Source organism: Tasmannia lanceolata, unplaced genomic scaffold, assembly GCF_043159265.1.
Source record: "Tasmannia lanceolata isolate RefF3 unplaced genomic scaffold, GAP_Taslan_0.1 ptg000011l, whole genome shotgun sequence".
NCBI lineage: Eukaryota > Viridiplantae > Streptophyta > Magnoliopsida > Canellales > Winteraceae > Tasmannia > Tasmannia lanceolata.
The window spans coordinates 24,590,740-24,614,668 of record NW_027518688.1 but is presented as its reverse complement, the minus strand read 5'-3'; the positions used below and the strand labels follow the sequence as shown (position 1 = coordinate 24,614,668).

Below are 23,929 nucleotides of genomic sequence, written 5' to 3'. Positions count from 1 at the left end.
CATAGGGTCTCTTTGGATACGACTTAAAAATATTTAATCTCATATGCATGAACTCATATAAATAGTCTTTTATCTGTCTAAGTTGATGCTTCTCAAAGTGGGCTCAGTGCGCCATTTACAAGTAAGTTAATACTTCAAACAATCTTATATATTTAGAAATAAGGGCCAATTTTGGTGGTATCCAAGTAGGATCCGATCCTTTCTTTGATAGTAAAATCAAGAGAAATGATGGGAAGACACATTTGCCCCCTTTTTTTACTTAGTACACCCCCTCAAGTAAGGGTGTCAATTTTGGCTCGGGCTCGGAAGCTCGCTCGAGCTCGGCTCGAATCCTTAACTAGCCGAGCCGAGCCGGCTCGTTAAGCTTAACGAGCCGAGCCCGAGTTAGGCCAGGCTCGGCTCGGCTCGTTAAGAATTTAATATATTTAAATATATATATTATATATTAATATATACACTAAAAGGGTTGTCTAGGGAGTGAAAGGGGGAGGCAAAATATGTCACTTCTTTTTTGGAACCCCATTTGTTACTTGGACCACCCCCCTAGTGTAAAAAGAATAGTAAAAAAACACTAGATAGGGCTGTCCAGGGAAGATGAGGGGTGTAAAATTAATATAATTCGAGCTCGATAAGGCTCGCGAGCCTGGCCGAGCCTGACCGAGCCTGGTTCGAGCCCGAGCCGAGCCCGAGCCCACCTTTTGAGCTGAAAGAGCCGAGCCGAGCCTGGCAAGCTCGGCTCGTTTACACCCCTACCCTCAAGTATATTTATAACTACTCGATCTTTAACACTAGAGGTAGCTGTCCCAAGTTTTTAAAAAAGGGGCAAATATATGATTTCCCATCATATGCTGCATAATACAACAGTGCATGGCATTATAAGCTTACCGTATATGCTAGGAAAGAAGGTGGAAATAACACACAAACAGACTTACTTACATGCATAGCCAGGTTGGAAAAAAAAATTCCTCGAATTTTTTCTATGGTAGAATTTGTTAACACCTCACGCATAGCATGGTTGATTGGTTGGGATCCATTATTTTCGAATAAGTGTTTTGATCAGCCGGCCGAGGCCCAACATTTTGCACATATGCATAGCAGGGCAGGACACACCATTTTATACCTCTGTTTTGATATGGTAGGGTGCATATGGTGGGGCCCACCATTTACACCCAGATTCATGCATAGGGTGGGACCAACCAACTCCACTCGAACCCATTCATCGGATGGAGCCCACCATTTACCTCATGTTTTGACAGGGTGGGACCAGCGAACTCCAACCAAGCTCTTGCATTAGGGTGTGCCCCACCATTTTACAGCTCATGTTTTCATTGGATGGGCCCACGCATGGGCCAAGAGTGCTTGTGTCTGTGTGTGAACAACTGAACATGGCCCAAAATGCTATTAAATTAATAAGAGAAAAGAACGCTACTGTGCGATTCACTTGTACGAGACACTCGACAGTCATGCGAGCTCAACGATCATAACCTTTTATCTGGTGGGCCCTATCAGATGCATACATAGTTTAATGAACACTCATCAAATGATCCTAACCATCCAAGTCAGAGATTGCAAATGGATGGTTTTGAAATTGAGCAACATCCACGCTCAAGCCTTCTAGCTAATAGTGAGAAGACACACTGTGTTTGCTTGGCATTCTACACAAATATACACATACTTCTATCACTTTTAGGTGGGCTCAACCGTTGATTGATCTAGACCGTTGATTCACATAGGACCCACATCCGATCAGTCCTAGTAATGTGATGCTTAAGGGCCAGGTCCTAGTGTATGCAGCTACTCGAGGCAACTGCTTTTCCTTCAAAAGTGAAAAAGAATGGAAAATAAGCTGTTTTACGTATTAAAACTATTTTGAGCTGAGTAATTATTACGTAGAAAGGTGGGGAAAGAAGTGAAATGATATCTTTAAAAGAAAAAGAAAGTATGCAAAGAAAAAAGGGAACACTAAATCTCTCCTTGGTTTTTCCTTCTCTATCACGACTTGCTCTTTACATCCTGCACGCTAAAGTTTACCTAATCCTGCTAAAGTTAATGGCTGTTGATCTAAAGATCTAAAGATCGCCCATCGGTATGTCTTCGGGATCTTCGAGGACAACCAATCGAGCCATCAAATATTTAAGCACATACAAGATCTAGACTGGATCTTCGAGGACAATCAATCGAGCCCATCAAATATACAAGATCTAGACCGTTGGGCGTGAACCCGGCCATATGTTGGTTCAAAAGTCCATCCTATGACAACCACGAGGTTGTGGTTTCAAGCCAACTTACTTATTAAATTAAGATATACATAAAAATAGTCAATCAAAATGAATGTTTTGAATGAAACTTGATTGATTAGTTTGGTAAAACTTTGTTTGAAACGATGTGATAAAAAGCAATGTACGACTTGAAACCTGTTTCAATTGAAAATCAACATCACAATTTCATTTCTATCTACAGGGTAATTAATCTTCTAAATGTGGTATCTCATTATTGATCCTACCAGGTGCATGACTTGTTAGACCGTAATGGAACTTCTAAAAGCAGTCTTTCATTAGTGATTCTCTAAGGCCCTTGACTTACTAGACCGTAATTGAGCTTCTAAATGCGGTATTTCATTAGTGATTCTCTTGGGGGCTTGACTTGCTAGACCGTTCATCTCGCAGGCTCACCTCTAAATGTGTCAGGGGCTCATAACCCGAGAATCACACTAATGAGATGATCTTAATCGCCGGATCCACAATCAAAAGATTGTGTTTAACACACGATCAAAGCGGTCAGATCATCCTATTCGTGTAATCTTTGAAATATGACACATCCATTGGAGGGCCCATCAAATGAATGGAATAGATCTTATAGTCTCTTTCTCTCACTCATGCCAAAAAGCAAAAATATGAAAAGTAAAGGGAGATTTCAGATTGTCATGAGGCATGAGCAAATTATTTGAAGTAACAAGTTGTGGGTCGGTGGTGATCTTTAATGAAGAGAAGGGTTTTTAAGAAGAGAGGCTATGGGCTTGCATGAAACGATTGTCTAGAATCTGTAAAAGAGAAAGCAGAAAACAGCTCAAAGACAAGGGACTTTGAATCCTTTTATATATGATGATGATAAAGAAAAGCAAAGGGAGAGAGAGAGAGAGAGAGGAAGAGAAAGAGAGAAAGAGAGCCAAGGAGATGGCGCCGGTTGGATTACCTCCAGGTTTCAGGTTTCATCCGACTGACGAAGAACTCGTAAATTACTATCTCAAGAGGAAAATTCATGGCCTCCAGATAGAGCTTGACATTATTCCAGAAGTTGATCTTTACAAATGCGAACCATGGGAATTAGCAGGTTCTTGTCTCTCTATATATATGCATTTTATTCTTGCTAAGAGTTTTTTTTGTAACTTGCAAGATATCTCCATTTCAGGAGAATTTCATATTCATTGCCCACAATTAAGTACTTTTTAAAATTTACCTATTTTTGAGGGTTTGAGGTTGTCTTCTGGCCAAATGTTGACCTAGTGTTGTGCAGATTAATCTCCCTCCACTGAAGAGAAAATAGAAAAGATTTTGAGACTTGGGTTTTGAATTCCACGTCATTTTATAATCCAAGAATAAAATTTCTGAAGTGAAGATACTGATCTTTGTAACTTTGCAGTCAGACACATTGAAAACTAGTCATGTAGATAGATTTGGAAGAAAATATTAGAGAATAATAATTTGCAATATTCTTTATATAAAATGATCTGGTAGTGGCCTTCCAATTATTCTTCACACAAACATAAAAATAAATAAAACCACATTATGCATTGAACTTCAATTTTGGTAGTTTCTCATTATCATTTTTCACTGTCACAGAAAAATCGTTCTTGCCTAGCAGAGATCCAGAATGGTATTTTTTCGGACCCAGGGATCGTAAATATCCTAACGGGTTTCGAACAAATCGGGCAACTCGAGCTGGATATTGGAAATCCACAGGGAAAGATCGACGGGTTAGTTGTCAGAATAGGGCTATCGGTATGAAGAAGACACTGGTTTATTACCGCGGCCGAGCTCCACAAGGGATCAGAACAGATTGGGTAATGCACGAATATCGCCTTGATGATAAGGAATGTGAAGACACCTTCGGAATTCAGGTTGTTGTATCTTTACAATTAACTTAACTATATTATCCTAATTTTTTCAACCCGACATTTATATAGGAACCCTTAGATTTTATTGATACGAATAAAAGATACAAGAGGAGGACATAAAACTTTGCCTCGAATCCTTCCTAATTATTGTAATTATAAAAGTACAAGAAAAATATCTTATCAATCCGTCACCATTGTTCCATTGCTACAAACCGTTTATAGATACAATATTACATCAGTGGAATGATCAAGTGTACACCATTTAATCCATGTAGTTTACTTGCAATTGAATTTGAGATTTGAGATTTTATCACATTATCTCTAATCTCTACACTACATGGATATCAAGGCTAATTTCAATACACCGCTTATTCCTGATATAATAGTTCTCTTTTGATATTATTGCTACTGTTATTATTATGGAAGGGAAATTCATATCCACATCCTCTTAGATAGATTCATCTAACAAAACAAGGGGTTGTTTTATCTAAGGGTGCAACTTGGGTCCGGTCGGGTTGAGCTTTCGATAAAAAATGAATTGGAATTAACCCGAACTCAACCCGATTTTATGTAAAAAACGCTCAACCTGAATTCCCAAAAATCAAGCCGAGTTGCACCCCTACTTGTATCAGTTTCTTTTTACTACTATTATTGTTTTTATTTCCTTTTTTTGCTGTAGTCTAGAAATGTTACTAATTGTTGAACCCATTGATTTAAGTTGCTTCCATGGTTTTCATTTGCTTGTTTTTCTAACGATGATATACACCAAAACATGAAGGGGTGTTTCTTTGCATTACTTGAAAAGGTGGAGTTAATACACCTCCCATTATTGTATTCAATGCGCAAGTTAGAAATGGGGAGTTCCAACAACTAACTAACGCATACTGATCAAACATATCGATTCCACAAGAACACCAAAGCAAGCTTTAGCACCACAAAATAGGGGTGTGTATCACGCACCAAGCGTAATATAAAAGGACCCTTTGGAAATTTAAAGGGTGTAATCACAGTCAGGAACGTGGGTTATGCATGACTTGCATGAAAAGTTAGGGCTTTCTCTCCCTTTCTTTATTGATTTCTTATCCCTAGAAAATGCATTCCATATTCCTTGCTTGTACTGGTCTCAGATAGACGTAATCCACCTGTTGTTGTCAAGCTTTATTTTACTTTGGCTATTCTAATGAGACAAAAGTATCATCCACCCATATCACTAGCATACACAGTAGTATTCGTATATCTCTTTTTGTTTTTCACGTTAAAATATCACTTGGATTCTTATGACCCAAATCAAGTATGCATTTCCATGCTAATGTAAAGCTTACATATCCATCACTTTCCATGGTGTTTGATGGTGTCGGCAGCTTTTCACTTTATTCCCCAAATTTCACCCCCTCCCTAGCTAATATTCATGAAAACAAACAACTCTCTCTCTCTCTCTCTCTCTCTCTCTCTCTCTCTCTACCCACATCTTTGAATGACACCCTTCTACTATTATGCCTAATTAATTTTCATGTAAGCTTCAATAGTAGCTGCCATAGTCACAGAATTCCTTGAATAATTGAAAATATCCCAAAATTTTATGCCCCATTCTAAACTTTTTAAACCCTCCAACAATTATAAACCTCTTATTTTTTTAACTAAATTTGAATTTTCTGAATTAATAATGAATTTAATGATAGATTGTCAGTTTCTCATACATTATTTGTAAGTATCATGAGAAACCATAATTATTGAAGAAGAAATTGTGTAGTGAAAACTGAAGTCACAAGCTGATACAGCAAAGACATGCACTTAACTAAAACACATGTATTTATCTGATTTTTTCCTACTCTTGCCAAACATTCAGCATCCAACTAGTAGCTACAATTGTTGTAAGCATGCATTTTCTATCTAAATATGTAGCTTTAACAGATGATTAGGCTAAATCATTTCCTTTTTTTTCAGGATTCATATGCATTATGTCGAGTTTTCAAGAAAAATGGGCCATGTACAGAAATTGAAGAGCAAGGGCAATGTAGTTTATCAATGCTAGAGAGTCCTCAAGGGATTATCAATGAGTACGAAACTATGTCACCCGATGTTCCCATTGGTTCATCGTCGTGCATGGACGAGGATGACAAAGATGATGCCTGGATGCAATTCATAACTGAGGATGCATGGTGTTCCTCTAGTGCCTCCGCCGGGGGCGAAGAAGCTCCTTGCGTGACTTTTACTAATTAAAGAGTCTTTTTGCCTGAAAAGGAAATTGGGTGGTGCATATCTTAATCAGGATATAAATTTGGTGTAATAAAGGAATTTTTTTTTTTTTTTATGAATTTTATAAAATATTTTTAAGTTCATGTCAAGGTTATACATCTAATTGTACAAAGAGCCATCTGCAAAGACCATGATTTGTGGGTTTCGGCAGTTTGGATTCTTAAATGGTCCTTGTAAGGTTCGGTTCAGCCTTTCGTCCGAGTATGTTTGGGTGTTTTGTGGAATACTTAATAGTGTAAGTAATTTGGCAAGAATTTTTTTCTCTCTTATTTGGCTATATTGTACAAATTAAATTGCAAATTGCTCAAATTATGTGTGATGGCATTTTGGGAATAAAGGAAAAAGGTTTCTTTTTTTTTTCTTTGTTTTCTGATGACGTAGGATGTCCCCACGCCCTTCGGCAGTAGGACTAGTCCCTACGGATACACGCAACAACCCACTCACCACATGTATTGGGGGCGGGATTCGAACACTCGTCAACAGCGAGCAAACCCATGACTTTATGCCGAAGTATTTGTGTTTTAGAGTTTGGACACTTTCTTTTTTCTTCTTCTTCTTATGTGGAAGAATTTTCTGCAACTCTAAAAGCTATCTATGCACCTGAAATTTTTGTCATTGACAAGAATTGGGCAAACTTCACCCATTAGCTACCATGTATTGGTTATAAACATCACCCATTAGATACCAATTTTATCAAGAATAAAGGAATACAAGTGCACTTCAGGGGTAAAGATTGGCCCATATATAATGTGAGACACAAGATGCTCTAGGTGATCGGCCAAATCATTAGGGCTTCTATGAATTAGGGAAAATGAGAATGCACCATGCAGAGACAAATCTTTAATCTCATCTAGGAGACCGGCAAATTTCCATGGCCCATCACACATCCCTTTGACCCTCGAAATTGTGTTAGAGGAGTCGCTTTCCACTTCAGCTACGCTCCATCTGTGTGATGGAAATGATCAATCCTTGGTGAAGAGTATCGTTCAAAATGTCCTAAAATTTTCTAGGCAGTTTTTGGGCAACATCTACATAGATAGTTTCCAAGCAAGGTTCTAAGCCTTCTGACCTTTGTTTCAAACAGGTCCCAATTGGATTACTACTTCTAAATTAAATGGATGAGTTGGGATTTTTTTTTTGAATGGCAGAAGATTCATTAATAGAGAAGAAGGAAAGGCCAAGATGGTCAGTACAAGAGAAGAAGAAGAAAGAAATACAAGAGGAATAAACCATCCTCCCCCAATTCTAAGGGGGAGAGAAGAAAAGACTCCCGGGGGGGTGGTGTTGAGCAATTCTAAACCATCTTTCAAGAACCCCTCCCTTGCAAGTCTATCAGCTACACCATTGGATGACCTTTTAACATGGTGATAAGAAATATTAGAGTTTCTCGCTCTGTCCTGAATCTCATAAAAAAAATGGACAAACCTCCACAAATGGCAGGGTTAAGATGATCCTAAAGAGCTCATTTTTGGTACACAACCTATTCATGAAGGGCCTTCCAAATGAATGCTTTGGATCACCCAAAAAATATGGGGCCACATGAGTTTTTGAAGCAGCTCAGATAAGCTATCTGAGCAGCTGCGCAGGAACACTTCTCATATATATATATATATATATATATTTGGAGATTATATCCCCACTGATCCCTATGTTAGTAATGGTACTTCTCTCTTCTTTTTACACTTTTCTAATTATCAGTTGAAGGATGTTATAATTCTCAAATGGCTATCAACTGCCAATCAGAAGAAGTATCAATAAATCAAGGAGTCCAGTTATCAAAACAAGAGAATTTAGATATCATTTCTCTTATATATATATATATATATACACGCGTGCTTGTGTATTTATAGCATTTCCACCGCCTTTTGTTTGTCTTTTCTATGAACACACAAACAGAAGGGAGTGGAAATCTCAAAGATATGTTTAATGTATGTGTTTGCCCTACTGCCCTTCTCGTCCACTTATAATCCCTTGATAACTAAGCACAAAAGAAAACCAGCCCACTCCTCCAAAACCTATGCAAGAAATATGTTTCAGAACACAACCCAAGCATCTAACTTCGGAAGACTAATTATTCTTTAATCAAATTATACCACTATTACAAATTTATCAAAATACACATGGTTCTTAATGTACGGCTAATAAATTCCTTGCCTACATTCTACAATGTATGGTGTTAAGGAGAAGAGATAATAGGTAAGAACTGTGATTTCCACAGTGGATAATCAGCTCGATTGAAGAATGAATAAGAGAAGCTCGAAAAAAAAATCCGCAGCATACCTTGTTGGTCTGATTGAACTCTGAATGGCGTCTAAGTCTTGGCTGAGAGGAGACATGTATTTATCATTAGAAAAGAATCAATTAAATGGAATCTGATTGCCTAGGAGATATACATTACAACTAGACAAACCAGGATAGGAACTAATATACATGAAAAAGATAAAAACATTGCAAGTATCGTATGTAAATTAGGAGCAAACAAAATTAATTGCTCCCATAATGATTTCAAGAGCAAGAAACAATGTACCCCAAAGGCACAAAGAGCAAATGCAGCTTTGAAGAAAGGCAATTTCTTGTTCAGATATATTTTGGAAATGCTTCTTCCCCTAATATCGTGGTCCACCAAACATCATTCCTCCTATCATTCCATTTAGTACTCCCATTGATGCAGGACACGATGTCCCCATCACCCCCTGTTTCTTCATATTCTTTCCTCATTTGAACAACCATAATTTCTTCTTCCGGTTATGCCTTTACCATTGTAAGAAAGATCACTTCTTAAACCAACATGCTGTGAATCCTCTCCAAGATAAATGCAAGATGTCAACAGGAGTGAAACTATGCTAATAATCTCATTCATGGTCTCATTAACTAGGCAAGACTGTCTCCATAGCTTCATGGGCCTCTTGACTTCCATAAATATTTCTCTAGCAAATGTCCTTAACTTGACAAAAAAGGAGCATGGATCTCTAACTTTTGCCGGCATATCCGATTTTTGAACCACAAAATCTTGTGTTACAGAAGGATTCAGATGGATGCTAACCGTCTTCGAGGGTTCAAGGTGATGAAAGAATGTTTCGGCTACGTTTCAACTCGAGACAAACAATCCGTGGTTAAATTCAACCTTCTCATAAAAATCAAAGGTTGGGGTGCTGGCAAAATCCTTCATGTCATCTTCTTGGAAGATGGAATTTGGGTCATCATTACGGAATACAAGAGGGAAATCAGTTGATTGAGATTCCAAACATTTGGGTTTATTGTCAGTGTCATTGAAGTTTTTCAAATTTTCCTGTTGATAGGTACCACCTGCAATCTAACTCTTAGTCAGTGGTAAGATCTAAAAACATGGTTGTGAATAGAAAGAAAACATGACGAGAGAGATAAGAGATGGTTAGACATACCTTTAGAACAGTCTGGTTCCTCCCTTCTTTCTAAATTTGAGATGCTATCCATTAGAACAGTCTTGTGCTCTTCTAATGTGCTCTGTCATATACGATGCCATTTGGTCATTTTGCTATGAAAATCTAGCATTATTCCCCAATTTACACTTGTATAAAATATAAATAATAATAAAACTACCTAAAGTGAAAATCATTTTTTTTATCTTACCTTCCCTAGATCTTTGTCTGACATTTTTACCCCTCTCAGGTTCTCTACCATCTTTTCTTCTTTGAACTCCTCTTCCAAATCGCTAATCTGTATAAATCTTGCCTGTTTTACTCCATGATGTTTATCAATAGTGCTTGAGGAACCCATGCTGTTAAATTGAGTTTGTTCCATTCTGAACTCAGATAGAGGTGCAAATTCATCCAAACTAGGATAATTTCCTGTCCGCATGTCCTGATAATTGGACTGATTAATTAGTTTCTGAGATGCACAAGCAACTGAAAGAATTTCTTGCAAAATATCTGCTTCATTCGCATCTTCTCGATAAAATTCTGATTGTGGATATTTCGGGTCCACGAGATCGAATTCAGGGAAATCATCCATCTCCAATGAAGGAATTGGGAGTCTCTGATGCAACCTCGTGCATTGTAATGCTACATCCACCTGCAAAGACATTAAGGTTCTAAGATTCTGAGAATATGGAATTTTGGTCAATTAAAGAAGACAATATTCCTCTGGTCATTTGTGACAGTAAACAAATGCAGTAAGTCTTTAATAACTAATAATATCTAAAGTTAAATAAGTTTTTGAGAAACCAAGTAGGTTCCATGATTAATAAGTAATAATCTCTAATATGTTCTAGTCAATAATATTTTTCTAATATCTTATCATAATATTAGTGTCCTTTTCCTGTCAATATATGTAATATATTAGACAGCATGCATATATGTATATTGTTTGAGGAGTTTTTATATGGTGGCCGACCGTCAAACAACAAGGCCAGAAAGAGGAAAAACCCTCCCCCTTGATTTTTGATCCAGGTCAAACTCCCTTTTTTGACTTTTACCTTTATAAAAAATCAACGTGGTTGATTTTTTCTCTCTCCGCCCTTTATATGTAAAGGGCGGCTACCATATAATTTCTCTTGTTTGAGTACATATAGAGAAAAAAGATAATCTAATAAGCTTTCCTCAAAACTCTTATTTATTTGCACCCACTTAAATTATCCAGTAAAGGAATTGATAATTGATGATCTTTTATCACATAAAAAATTGTCATGCCTTGCATTTTTCAACTGCGAATTCATTACATTCTAAGAAAAAATATAATATAACCAGTATTTCTAACAGCAAGTATTCAACTACAATGAAGTCAAGCATTTGATCACAGTTTATACAGTAATAATTATGTTAAAACTTGAAATGTTACCTTAGATGGGATATAGGCAAACCTTCCAGTGCTTGAAAATGGTGGTTCTGTGGAGCTAAATGCCTCTTCTGACAGAAACTGCATCCATTTCCCATCTCTTTGAGCATTGATATCCAATGAAGTTGCTTCAATGATATTTGATGAGCATGTATCTGATGGGAAAGCATAACCACTGCTCTCCAAATCCTCTCCTCTTCCCTCCGAAGAGATTTCGATGGCAGATGAATGATCGTTAGGTGCCCATTCAGAATAATCATCAAATGGAGCAGCATGTTTCTCTCCAATCTTAGTGCCAGGTTCGCTCTTCTTAAAAACACGACATAACGCATATGCATCCTGTAAACAGGATTGATTTAGTTAGCATATGATCTTTTACTTGAGGGTAATTAAATTGCCTAACCAATAGGAAGAAAGATGAGATAAAAAAGGTAAAAGCCTAAGAATAAATGGTTCAAATGTTGTAAGAATGTCATAAAATATGATTAGTAAAAAAGATAAGAGTCTAAGAGTATTTCTATGCAATTAGACCCATTTGCATCATCTGAAGTTTTGATAACGCAAGTTCAACATTCACTAAAATTTTCAGGTTTATGTCATATTTATGTATTTGTCAATAGTAAACCCAATCATGTTGGAAAGTTTCCTATAACACCACTTGTAGAACAGTCTTCCAAGGTCATGTAGCCCATGTTGGATTTAAAATCTAATTGTGCGAAAATCAGGGATTAACATCTTTACTAAAATATGTGAAACACTGAAACTAACTACTGATCTATACACCTAGTAAAATCAAGATTTTTGGAGATGTTATTGCATTATATGTTGCAGAAAAGCTTCCAATCTGTCATGAATATGGAAACTTCTCTATTGTTGTCTACTCCTCATTTTGGTTATTGATAGTCTCTATTTCCGCCCATTTTCAATATAAAAAACAGGTCATTTTATTAGTTAATAAAATGAATTCAAAGAAAATAAATGCAATGACATTGCCTCTCGAATCCAAAATAAACAAAGAGATAGTGATGATCATTTAATAGAAATGATAACAGAAAGGTTGATGTGAAGAATTCCTCAATAGTATAATTGGAATTAAAAGACAGAATTTGAGGGAGATGAGATTACACCTGCAAGCCAGAGGGAATTTCACATTCTTTTTCATCGAGGCGGTATTCGTGCATGACCCAGACAGTTCGAGCACCATGAGGCGCCCGGCCTCTGTAGTAAACTAAGGTCTTCTTCGTGCCCACAGTGCGCTTTTGGGAGATCACCTTCCTATCCTTTCCTGTGGCCTTCCAATAACCAGACTTAGTTGCACGATTAGTCCTAGACCCGTTGGGGTATTTTCGATCTCTAGTGCTGAAGAAATACCACTCAAGATCTTTGCTTGGTAGGAATGATTTCTCTGTTACAGACCCAATTCATCAAATTCATTACAATTGTGTTTATGATCACATTGATGTTTGGGATGGTGATGATGGCACTTGTGATAGTGATTGTTAATGAGATGGACAAAAAAGGATGAAATAAATTATTGAAAGAGAATCCTAGTAATATACTGTCTAGAATAATTGAGGAACTAGAGTATTAATTAGGCTATAACAGACATTCTCTCTTTTCAGACCAGTTTGTAGAAACAAAAAAATGTAGCAGAGAATCTAGAGATGGTGCAGTAGATAAATACAAAAGGTTACACTGATGATGCCTCATCCACCAAACTTGCAACTTTTGGGAAACATTAAAATAAGTTTTGTGGGATTCTCCTAGTTAGTTGTTCAAAGTTCAGACCAAGCTTTAGTCATAAAAAATAATTAAAATAAACAAATCATCAAACCCTAGATATACTCTAGAACAGCAAAGGACCATGTTTTATGGAGAGCAGCCAAGGCTCTTGGAAGAAAGATTACAACTTCCCTTTGATGACTTTTTTTTAACTTGGTTCTGTCTTGTATTTCCTTTCTTCTTTTTTGAACTGCTCTTACAAGATGTTAAGATTAAAAGAAGAGAAAAGAAGGTGCTCATGCTATTTTAAAACAATAAAAGAAGAAAAAACCCTTTCTAGTACATGTTCATTGAAAACTGCATATTAGGCTTCCTTGGTTGATTTACATGGCTTTTGCTTTTCTTTTTTCTAAACAAAGGAACTTCAAAGATATCAGGCAGTATTTGGAAGAAAGAAAATACAAAAAGGAGATCTGTAAGATCTGTAGGGGAGCTTTTTAGATTCTTGTAACATGTCTCACACTCTAAAACCCCTTTAGATTAAAAATCAAAATGATTGCCTTTAGAACGATGTAAAGATCCTCAAATGAGGACATCTTATCACCCTTCCACAAGATTATTAGGCTACCTTCTCAAGAGTTCATGTTTACATCTTAGGTACGTAGCAGACACGCCAAAAGCTCTAGAGCTTATGGATTGCAGTAGTCTAGGCCTTAGCCCTTTAAACTAGTCCTATATCAGGTTGGTCCCACCTAGTCTCCAAACCAAGGCAGGCCCCCACGGCCCCACTAATGATTGTAACATTTCACCATGCTTCCGTCCCGTTCTCCTCGGTGGCTCACTCGATCGGTGGTGGCTTTTACTCTATCCTTTTTCCTAGGTAGCCTTTTCCACAAGTTGCCTCTTCCGTGACCCGAACACATGACGTGATGGCTAATGAGAATGTGTTAGGCTAAGTCCCACCTAATCCCACACCTAGTCAAGTCTCACTTAGGACCGTAACAGTACCATATTTTTAGGACAGTTGAAAATTTCATCATTACTACTCTCTCTCTCTCTCTCTCTAATAAAATGCATGAACTCGCTATACCTGATTTCTTTGAATAACAGCGCCGATGATGTTTTGCAAGGGTGCCCTTTAGTTTATCATTCCTCCTATTACAATTACAATGCTAAGAACAATGAGAATTATTATGTTCTTGCAATGACAGTAATAATTAAGTAATACCTGGTAAATCCCATGGCTCGCATTTGTAGAGATCGACTTCGGGGATGATCTCCAGCTCGATCTTACGGCCGTTGATCTTTCTCTTGAGGTAGAACGCAACAAGTTCTTCATCAGTGGGGTGAAACCGGAATCCGGGAGGCAAGCTTACAGGTGCCATTTCCGGGAGACTATAAGAAGGAAATGGGACCCATTAGTGTTAATCGAAGACCTTACTAGAAGAAGGTCCAAATGTGAGAGAGAGAGAGGGAGGGAGGGAGGGAGGGAGGGAAACATGAAAAAATTTCAAGAATTTTGAAAAAAAAACACACATTGATGCTGCAATGAGAGTCTTGATCAAACAATGCAATGGACATGTATGAGAGAGAAAACAAGAATTCCAATAAGGGGACCCACTAATGCTAATAGGAGACTCGTTAGAAGGTCCAAATGTGTATGAGAGAGAGAGAGAGAGAGAGAGAGAGAGAGAGAGAGAGAGAGAGAGAGTACCTTGGTTAGAAGAAGGTCCAAATTGAAGAGAATGGAGAAGGTCCAAATGTGTATGAGAGAGAGAGAGAGAGAGAGAGAGAGAGAGAGAGAGAGGAGTACCTTGGTTAGAAGAAGGTCCAAATTGAAGAGGATGGAGAAGAGAGGTGGGGATTGGGTGCAATTTGAGGTTTTAAAGAGACAATGACAAAAAGAGAAGAGGCCGCTAACCATTCTCAAAACATCGCCGATTAGTTCTCAATATATCCCACAATTTTGGATGAAACTACAAAATGTTATGGGAATTGCTAGGGACAATCGCAGAAGGCATTTCGTGGGCTGGCTGTTGCATGAGAGAGCCGCCACAAGCTCACTTTTCAACAGATTTTGTCTTATTTATTTAATTCATCTGAGGTGGCTGCTCTCTCAATGAACATCCGGGCCGTGAAATCCCTTACGCATGGTCCCTAACAAATCCCAAGAAATTTCCATCTCTAAGCTATTTTATATCTATATAGAAATTTATTTTAATAGTTATAGAAAACATTAAATATATATAAAGTATTTAATAGTGAATGGAAACTTTATATTCATAGTTATAAGCATGGTTTTAAATTTCAGCCGAAATCGAAACGTGTCGAAACCGCAATTAACAAAATACATCAAATTTCGTCCAAAATTAAATTTTGAGAAAATATTGTTATTTTTTTTATACTGAATTTCGGCCAATAAACCGACATTTCATGACTTTCTACCGAATTTCGGTTTCTGCCGGGACCGAAATTTAAAACCATGGTTATAAGGTCTTAATTAAGGTCACTTCAGCCAATGCTTCCTTATTATTAGTCTTGTGTCTCCATATATTAGGGCCGATTAATTCAAGGTTGCCTGCCCACAGAAGCAGAAACTCGCCGAGGAATTACAGGTAGGTCCTCCACAGGTCCAGATGGGGCCTACTTTTAACATGTGCTATAAAGAAGACACGTGGCAGGACAGGATCAGTTGTGCTGGCCCCAGAGCCTTTTTGGATGTGCAATATTTCCTTTTCCTTCTTTAGGTGCTTTTTCTCCTTTCCGAGTTTATTCTCTTTCCAATTAATAATCTATAACAAAACAAAATATTTTCTGACGTGGCCTATCCCTGACCCTCGGATGAGCATTACGTGCATCCCTACGTTATTTCCCCGCAAGGATTGGGCCCACCTTTTTTTAATTTTTGGGAATAAAAAAAGGGCGATGATAATTTCACCCCCTCTGCAGTAAGCATGCCCTCTCCTTATAGGGTGATTTGACGTCAAAAATGCGTTATAAGGGGAGCGCATTCGTAATGCAAGGGGAGTGAAAATATCATCTCCCCTTAAATATTATGAAATATATTTTGTTATTCTTGGGATTAATCCTTAGAGTGCTAATGTGAAATTCTCGATGCCTTCATAAGGTGGCAACCAAATTCTTTGGGGACTCTCTCTCTCTCTCTCTCTCTCTCTCTATCTTAACCATCCGATCACTAAAACATGACGGATAAAAACAGCCAATGGTTCACATTCATAAGGCCGTCATGGTAGGACCCACTAGATGACTATAGCAATCACATTGTACCCTAGTATGTGTGATATTGGAAAAGATCTACGGTCTATATTTGTCACGAGACTGTATGTGGACCGATCTTTCCTATCATGAACTTAATCTTCAACTTGATTATCAGGAAATGATATTTACGCCCCTTTTGATCACCAGGGACACCCAGCGTCAGTGTATCAATGGCAAAAAGGAGGTTAATGTACTTTATGTCAGAAAAATCTAGTGGCTTTGATTGAAAAGTACACTGGCAAATGGGTTTCCCCGGTGATAAAAGGGGCGTAAATATCATTTCCCTGATTATCTCCATCTATAAATAGTAGGGCCCAAGAGACTGGTTATGTGGACCCATCTTTCTTATCATGAACTTAATCTTCAACTTGATTGTCTCCAACTATAAATAGTAGGGCCCATGATGACTATAACAATCTCCTTACACTGGCAAAATGCATGTTGAATTTAAATCTTTCTTTAATAGACATTGTTTGAAGCAGTAACAGGCTTTATACATACATATACATAGGAGTGTGTAGGCAATTTTTCACTTGTACCACCTCATGCAATGCAAAGCATGGGGGTGGGGCCAGCATTTTACAGCATATCTTTTGATAAGGTGAGCCAAATATGGGCCCACCAACTCCACTCAAATCCATGTATTAGGTGGGGCCCAGAATTTTATCTTATATTTTGATTGGGGTGGGTCCCATGATCTCCACCCAAGCGTATGGATAGTGTGGATCTCACCATCTTACGCTAGGGATGCTTAGATTACATAATATATGTATTCAAACAATTTATAGAAATGCAATTACGTTGATATGGCCGAGTTGGTCTAAGGCGCCAGATTAAGGTTCTGGTCCGAAAGGGCGTGGGTTCAAATCCCACTGTCAACAGTTTATTTTTTATTTTATTTTTTTGCTTTTTGGGAATTGTAATAAACTAATAACCTTTTTTGACAGCTCTTTGGATACTAAAAGACAAGATGAATTCGTACATATAACAAAACAAGGTTGTGCTGATATCATTTCCCATTTAGTAATTCTTATTGATCAAACAAAAACTTAACTGGGAAATGTTATCAGCACTATTGTATTTTGATGAGGGCACTCCTCACTTTATTAATAGTACGGTATGGACATTACCGTAGGATGATCCAAACCATCCATTCGATGGGCCACAGCCTAAATAGGTTGTGCCCCAAAAATCATTTCAATAGGTTGAGCCTAGCCCTCTATAGATCAGGGGGTTAGGTTCAACCTGTGGAAATGATTTTCAGGGCACAACCTATTTAGGTTGTGGCCCATCTAATTGACGGTTTGGATCATCGTATGGTGAGGGCCATACCGTACTTTTAATAAAGTGAGGAGTGCCCTCATCAAAATACAGTACTGCGGATAACATTTCCCAAACTTAAATAAACCCCCTTATTTGATCTTGTGGCTACGATTGATTGTTAAGCGTGGGACCAAGATCTCGGCCTGGCGGGGAAATTACCTTCCCAAAATCTTCAAACCAGGCCCATCAAATCAGTAGCCCTAATCATTAATCAACCCACACCACTACAAATGTAAGAAAAATATATCGCTTGAGAGTAATACTAGCAAATCCCATTTTTATAATAAGTCGCATACTTTCTACAATCTCTTTTCTCTGATTAGAGACTTAATTTAAATGTTGCTCCAGAGATAAGGCATTCATATAATTGGTTCAGACAATCCCAACACTCAATTCTGGACTGCTGTTGAATGCCTTGGCTCTAATAAAGAGCATTGCTTTGGTAATTATTTTATCTATGTGTTTTATTACATCTCTAGATATGATCCAATGGACTTGATTTTTGGTACACACCTTATCTATGGTGGGGACTTGCAAATGAATGGTTCGGATCACAACAAAAAATGTGGGACCCATGTGTTCGGGAACTTGAGCTCATAAACAGTGAGCCCTTTACAACCCATATGGGAAAAGATTGTTTCACGTTTAGACTTTATATTGCCGAAATCAGGCATTGGAATTGGCTTCCTACTCTGATTCCGCCCAATTCTGACATCTGGTTTAAAAAAAAAAATGAACGGAGTTAGGGTGCAAAAATGACAGGGCAGAATTCAAATCAACTCAACTCAACGAAGCCTTCGTCCCAAACTTAGGGGTGCAACTTGGGTCGGGTTGAACCCGAACCCGATTTTTGGGCGGGTTGGGTTGACCAATTTCGGGTGGTATTATGATTCTGTCCCGGTCAAAATAAAAAAATTTATTAGAATATTTTAGAATTAAATTTTTTATTTTGATTTTTTCTTTCTGTTTCAAAGAGAATCAGAATAGGATGCCGATAGTGATTGTTGATCTGGGGAATATAAATACAAGTGAATGAAATTTTACCACAAGTGATCCATGGTCTGATATTGCATATCCTATCTCAGCTATCATGTCTGGATGAATGAATTGTGGGAAAAGCTTTATTGTACTGATCCCAAAAGTTAAATGAATGGATAAAATTTTGAAGTTCATGCGGATCAACTTGGTGGGATGTTTATACCAATTTGCATTTACTCAAGGGCACAAAAATCAATCTGCATTTATTCAAGGGCGCCCGAAGGACAGTGCTCTAATAGCCAAAGAGAGAGCAGATAATAACTTCAAGAGACTGAGAAAAGGAACTTGGTGCAAGTTGAAATGGAAAAGGCTTATGATAGAATGGAATGCGACTATCCAAACTGCCTTCTAGGACAAATGAGCTTTGGAAATAGGTGACATGCATGGATGATGAGATGCGTCAATTCTGTTTGGTTTTTCATCTTGGTGAATGATCCCCCCAATGGGTTTGAAAGAGAATGATATCCATAAAAGAGCAAAAGAAGGGTCCCGGGTGTAAGGGTCCGTGTTGATCCCTTCTGTAATATTGTTATCTTTTCTCTAATAGTGGAAAAAGTGATCCCGCCAATGGATGTAGGCCATTATGCCGAACAATTTTGCCTTGATTGTGCTTTTTTTTTTCTCCGATTTCTTTCCCGACGGGATTTTTCGGCACAAGCAGCAAAACATGTCATAAATGAATCGGACAAATAATTCCAAGGAATATTAACAACAAATCAAGCCACTCAACTACAGCAGCACAGGGATTACAAGCACTCATATTTCAGCAAATTAAAGTTCCACATGCAGTTATAATAATGCCATCCTTGTTCACTCGACTGAAATAAACTTTATTTCAGCATATTACATGGAACTCAAAATAGTATTTTGCATACAAAAAATTGCAAAGTCTAGAAAAAAGGCTAAGTAATGGAAGTAAAAACTGAAGGTGACAGACAGCACAGTTTAAGTCAATAGCTACTGTTGAATTTGTAAAATATCATTTAAGAACAGTGAAAGAGTCATGGAGATGAATGGTGAATTTCATATATAAAACATCATTTAACTCCAGGTTAATGCAATGCATGCATACTTCAGGCATAACTTTAAAACAGCTTTTTATCGGAAAAAAAAAAAAGGATATGTGAGCCATTCGCAGTTCATTCTGTTTCAAGTCATACACCTCAAAAAAATTTGTAACTGATGCATTCAGGTACACATTTGAAAGAAAAATTTAAAAAAAAATTCAATTAGCCTTAAAAGAAATATCTGCTGCTACAGAGATTCGATATGAATTTAATTTGAAGGTGCAAAAAGGAAAAAAATGACCTCATGTTGTTAGAATGTCTCTAATTAATGGTCTTTGCATAGGCTGCAAATGTTGATGATTAGCAATGTTTGCCAGGTTAATTAGACCATCGGCAACTTGATAATTAGCTAAACAATTCAACAGGGATGTTGCTATTTCACATTTGGCATCTTGTTAAGTTTAAAGAGAGTGAGGGAAGGACTGGCCTGTTTTATTCATAGAAGGAATGATCCAATCTATAAGTATGCCCATATGTCCTTCCCTCACTGGGAAAAGGCACTACAACTTTGAGAGATTTACCACGTAAATAGTGTGGATTTCTATCATCCCAGGTTTGTGCACGTCCATAGCTCAAGAATGAAGTCCAGATCGAGTGGAAAGGCTTCGACAAGATGTAAGTCATTTGTATTTACATTAGATTTTGTTCTCTTTGATCTCATTCCTAAAGATCTTTTTGCTAGAACTCTTAAGAGCTTTAGCAGTTTACACATGCAACTTGGAAAGTACCTGGAGCCAGTTTTCATCTACGGAAGGAAGCTGGACCAAAAGAAACGAAGAATGAAATAACACATCTTCAAATTCATTGTTGAGATTCAATTAGCAATAAATTAATTATGATGTGAAGGGCTACTTCAAAAACTATTCCATTGTAATGGATCCCATCACAAGATTCACAACCCACAGTTACAACTCAATAACCCAAAATCAAGAAACAGCAAAAGGCCCCCTGATTGATGCAAGAGCATACTCTCTTCAAATTCCCTATTACAAGCATCACATATCATTCCAATCATTTCCCCTATTTTCTTCAAGATTCAACATCGAATTTATGAGTTTTGTTTTGGCATGCCAAGCCCAAACATGTGGGGTGTTTGACGCAGAACAGAACCCATAACTGGCACATCAGTCCCAAATTGAGGGGAACAGGCAACGACATGAAAACTCCAACAATACAACAAATCTCCTCACAGCACAAGGAAATCCCCTAAGCTGTGGCACTGGTAAAATGCAGCATATGCCATAGCCCTAAACCCATGACCAACAACCCAATATAGATAATTCTGTTTGACTTTGTTTGGTGCATTAGTTAGAATCATGAGGTAGGGTGTCCAAATGAAATCCAATTTCACCCTTGCTGCTTGAATTATAATATGATAAGATAATCACTGCTGTTTAAACAGATCACCTCTAACCATTTCCAGTTCAGCCGAATCCAAAACCAAATTCAGCAAGGAGAGAATGAAAAACAAGCTTGGAAATCCCTGGCCACAAAAACCCACAACCCACTAAGTAGATCCAAAACATCAACCTGACTCGCCCAAATGCAATTACCAGCATATATTTCACCCATGTCCATGAAATATCATAATTTAAAAATTTGTCAAAAACTCATCAAACTTAATGGGTTTTTCACCCTAAACAATCTCATGAAATAACAAATTACAACAATATAAACAAGGAATTAGATGTTTGGGCGTTAGGATTTCTGCTTGGATGTGAGCAAATCATCACTAAATAATGGTAACACAACAACAAAAGCATCTGTATATAATTTCAAGCAGGGCAAAGGACACACTGCCACCACTCAATAACATGGAAATTTAACCTGTACTGGAGGATCAGAGACCTAAAGTTATATCGTGGCAGGAAATCACGAACTTTCAATGTGAAGTAAAATCCTGGAGTCCAGTTCTATCTAGAATGAAAAATCTGAAAAAAAAAAAAAAAAAAAAAAAAAAATATATATATATATATATATATATATATATATATATATATATATATATATATATATATATATATATATAAAGAGAGAGAGAGAGAGAGGAAAATGATTGTGAGCTTAAAGCTCATATAACTTATATGAGCTTGAGGGCCCAAACACGTGAGTCCCACATTTTTTTGTGGTGATCCAAACCATTCATTTGCAAGGCCCTATCATAGATATTGTGTACCAAAAATCAGCTCCATTGGATCATCTTAACCCCTCCAAAAGCGGAGAGCAAAAATGGGCAAATTTGTAGCAAACGGTATCTGTCTATTTTGCCCTTTACTTTTGGATGGATTAGGATGATCTTATGGAGCTGATTTTTTGTACACACCCTATCTATGTAAGGACCTTTCAAATGAATGCTTTGGATCATCCTAACAATGTAGGCCCACATGTGTTTGGACCCGCAAGCTCATATAAGCTAGAGGGCAACTAACTACGAGAGACAAGGCAGAAAACTGTGAAACAACCAATTACTCCAAAAGCTTAAGCTCTTGGTGTTATTTAATCATTATTTAATCATCATTAATATTTAATCTAATATTAATGAAGTTAGCACCAAACAAAATTCGAGAGAGAGAGAGAGAGAGAGAGAGAGAGAGAGAGAGAGAGAGAAAGAGAGAGAGAAGAAGAAGAAGCTACACAAACATCAGATTTTGATTTCAAATTTTCAGACACTTAGCTATAACCAGCAATGCATCCAAACTTTACAGACCCCAGAACCACAAAACACAACAAAACAAAAAAAGAAACCCAACAGAGAAGAGAAAAAAACAAAATCCTAAGCCTAAATCCCAAACCCTAACCCATCTGCAACCTTCCACACCCAACCCAATCTCCCTATCCTCAACCCCCAAATCCATACAGAGTCCTCCCCTGCCTCTTAAGCGCATAAACAACATCCATAGCAGTCACAGTCTTCCTCCTCGCATGTTCTGTATAGGTAACAGCATCTCTAATAACATTCTCCAAAAAGATCTTCAAAACCCCTCTAGTCTCTTCATAGATCAAACCACTTATCCTCTTTACACCACCCCTCCGGGCAAGTCGCCGGATTGCCGGCTTCGTTATGCCCTGAATGTTGTGCCGGAGAACTTTCCGGTGCCTTTTCGCTCCACCCTTTCCGAGCCCCTTCCCACCCTTTCCACGCCCAGACATCTCTCTCTCTCTCTCTCTCTCTCTCTCTCAACTGGTTTTAGGGTTTGGAATGAGAAGAGATAAAAAGAAGACTAGACTGTGTGATGTGTTTGGAGGAGTTTTTTAGGGTTTTTATATATAGTTTTTTGAAATTTTGAATGTTGGCGGGGTTTCTTGGGCTGATCCGTGTGCGTGGGACTTTTAGCAATTCAGGGCGGTTCGATTGACAATCAACGGTCATAATTTGTCTTATGGGTTTGTGTGGATTGATGACGTGGTGAAGAACTTTTGGCTTTGAGAAACGTTGTAGGAAAAAGTCCCATGCTGTCAATCAGCAGCAAATTAATATGGACACTGTTGGATAATTCGCTCCACTGTTGGATAATTCGCTCACATTAAATGTGGTGCGAATTATCCTACAGGGGTGCTAATTTATCATCGCCCATTAAAATGTGTAAAACAAAGATGAGTGGCGTGCATAAGGACGACCATTAAAATCTTAAACTCTAGTATAAAGTCAGAAGTGAAGGCTGGAAAAATACATATTTTGTCAAAACTAGGCACTGAAGACTTTAAATTAAATTTTATGCTGGTTTATCATTTGGGAAAAATCCACATCGGCTCACTTTTTAGCAGATTTTGTCTGAAATCATTTAGGGCCCGTTTGGATACCCCTTGGATTTGGATTTGGAGGTGGATTTGGATTTTCAAAATCCATGGATTTGAAATCAAGAATTTTAAAATTCACAAATTTACAAATAATGTCGTTTGGATGACCACGTATAGATTTGGATTTCAAATCTAAATTATTATTTTTTGTTTGGATGCTCTTTGGATTTGAATTTGAAATCTAACAAAACCAAAAAGCCCTAAAGTACTTCATATAGGGGCATTTCAGCATTTTTCCATGATCCAGAGGTATTCTAGTCATTTTACCTTATATGAGGGTATTTTGATCATTTTTTATGTCATAAGGGTGTTTTAGTCATTTTTGGTATAGGTGTATTTCGATCATTTTGCATGACCCGGGGGTATCTAGTCATTTTACATAATATGACGTATTTTTAACATTTTTATCTCATGAAGTCATTTTTCATGAGTCATAGGTCATTTTTACTTGATATAGGGGTATTTCGATAATTTTTCATGATCTTTGGGTATTTTAGTCATTTTATCCTATATGAGGTTA

General features: G+C 37.5%; 2 protein-coding genes, 1 non-coding gene and 1 pseudogene across 5 annotated transcripts; 2 read left to right on the top strand and 2 right to left on the bottom strand.

Annotated features, from left to right (window-relative positions):
* Window positions 1-3,138: 3,138 nt before the first annotated feature.
* On the top strand, window positions 3,139-6,634 carry NAC057 (NAC domain containing protein 57). 2 transcript variants are annotated; one of them, XM_077390241.1, is made up of 3 exons: window positions 3,139-3,330; window positions 3,840-4,117; window positions 6,059-6,634. In XM_077390241.1, exons 1-3 carry the CDS (start codon window positions 3,174-3,176, stop codon window positions 6,332-6,334), a joined length of 711 nt encoding a protein of 236 aa, XP_077246356.1. In that variant the 5' UTR covers window positions 3,139-3,173; the 3' UTR covers window positions 6,335-6,634. The 2 variants fall into 2 exon arrangements, with proteins under 2 accessions (XP_077246356.1, XP_077246355.1); XM_077390240.1 differs by having other exon boundaries at window positions 3,840-4,120.
* A 2,192-nt stretch (window positions 6,635-8,826) lies between these two features.
* Window positions 8,827-14,292, bottom strand: LOC143886302 (NAC domain-containing protein 54-like; annotated as a pseudogene). Its single transcript, XR_013253734.1, has 6 exons — window positions 14,133-14,292; window positions 12,310-12,587; window positions 11,186-11,521; window positions 9,980-10,420; window positions 9,772-9,853; window positions 8,827-9,676 (listed from the first exon to the last, which is right to left on the bottom strand). The product of XR_013253734.1 is annotated as an NAC domain-containing protein 54-like (transcript).
* Window positions 14,293-16,983: 2,691 nt separating this feature from the next.
* TRNAL-AAG (transfer RNA leucine (anticodon AAG)) lies at window positions 16,984-17,064 on the top strand. Its single transcript has one exon. It is a non-coding gene; the product is annotated as a tRNA-Leu (tRNA).
* Window positions 17,065-22,242: 5,178 nt separating this feature from the next.
* On the bottom strand, window positions 22,243-22,853 carry LOC143886301 (histone H4-like). Its single transcript, XM_077390239.1, has one exon. The coding sequence runs from the start codon at window positions 22,759-22,761 to the stop codon at window positions 22,450-22,452; it is 312 nt and encodes a 103-aa protein (XP_077246354.1). The 5' UTR covers window positions 22,762-22,853; the 3' UTR covers window positions 22,243-22,449.
* Window positions 22,854-23,929: the final 1,076 nt, after the last annotated feature.

What these genes read in the sequence shown, in the direction of transcription:
- LOC143886301 (XM_077390239.1), bottom strand. Translation starts at nt 22,761, where the DNA reads ATGTCTGGGCGTGGAAAGGGTGGGAAGGGGCTCGGAAAGGGTGGAGCG.
- NAC057 (XM_077390240.1), top strand. Translation starts at nt 3,174, where the DNA reads ATGGCGCCGGTTGGATTACCTCCAGGTTTCAGGTTTCATCCGACTGAC. An exon ending in CGAACCATGGGAATTAGCAG is followed by an intron (nt 3,331 to 3,839) that starts GTTCTTGTCTCT and finishes TCACTGTCACAG; the next exon opens with AAAAATCGTTCTTGCCTAGC. An exon ending in ACACCTTCGGAATTCAGGTT is followed by an intron (nt 4,121 to 6,058) that starts GTTGTATCTTTA and finishes CTTTTTTTTCAG; the next exon opens with GATTCATATGCATTATGTCG.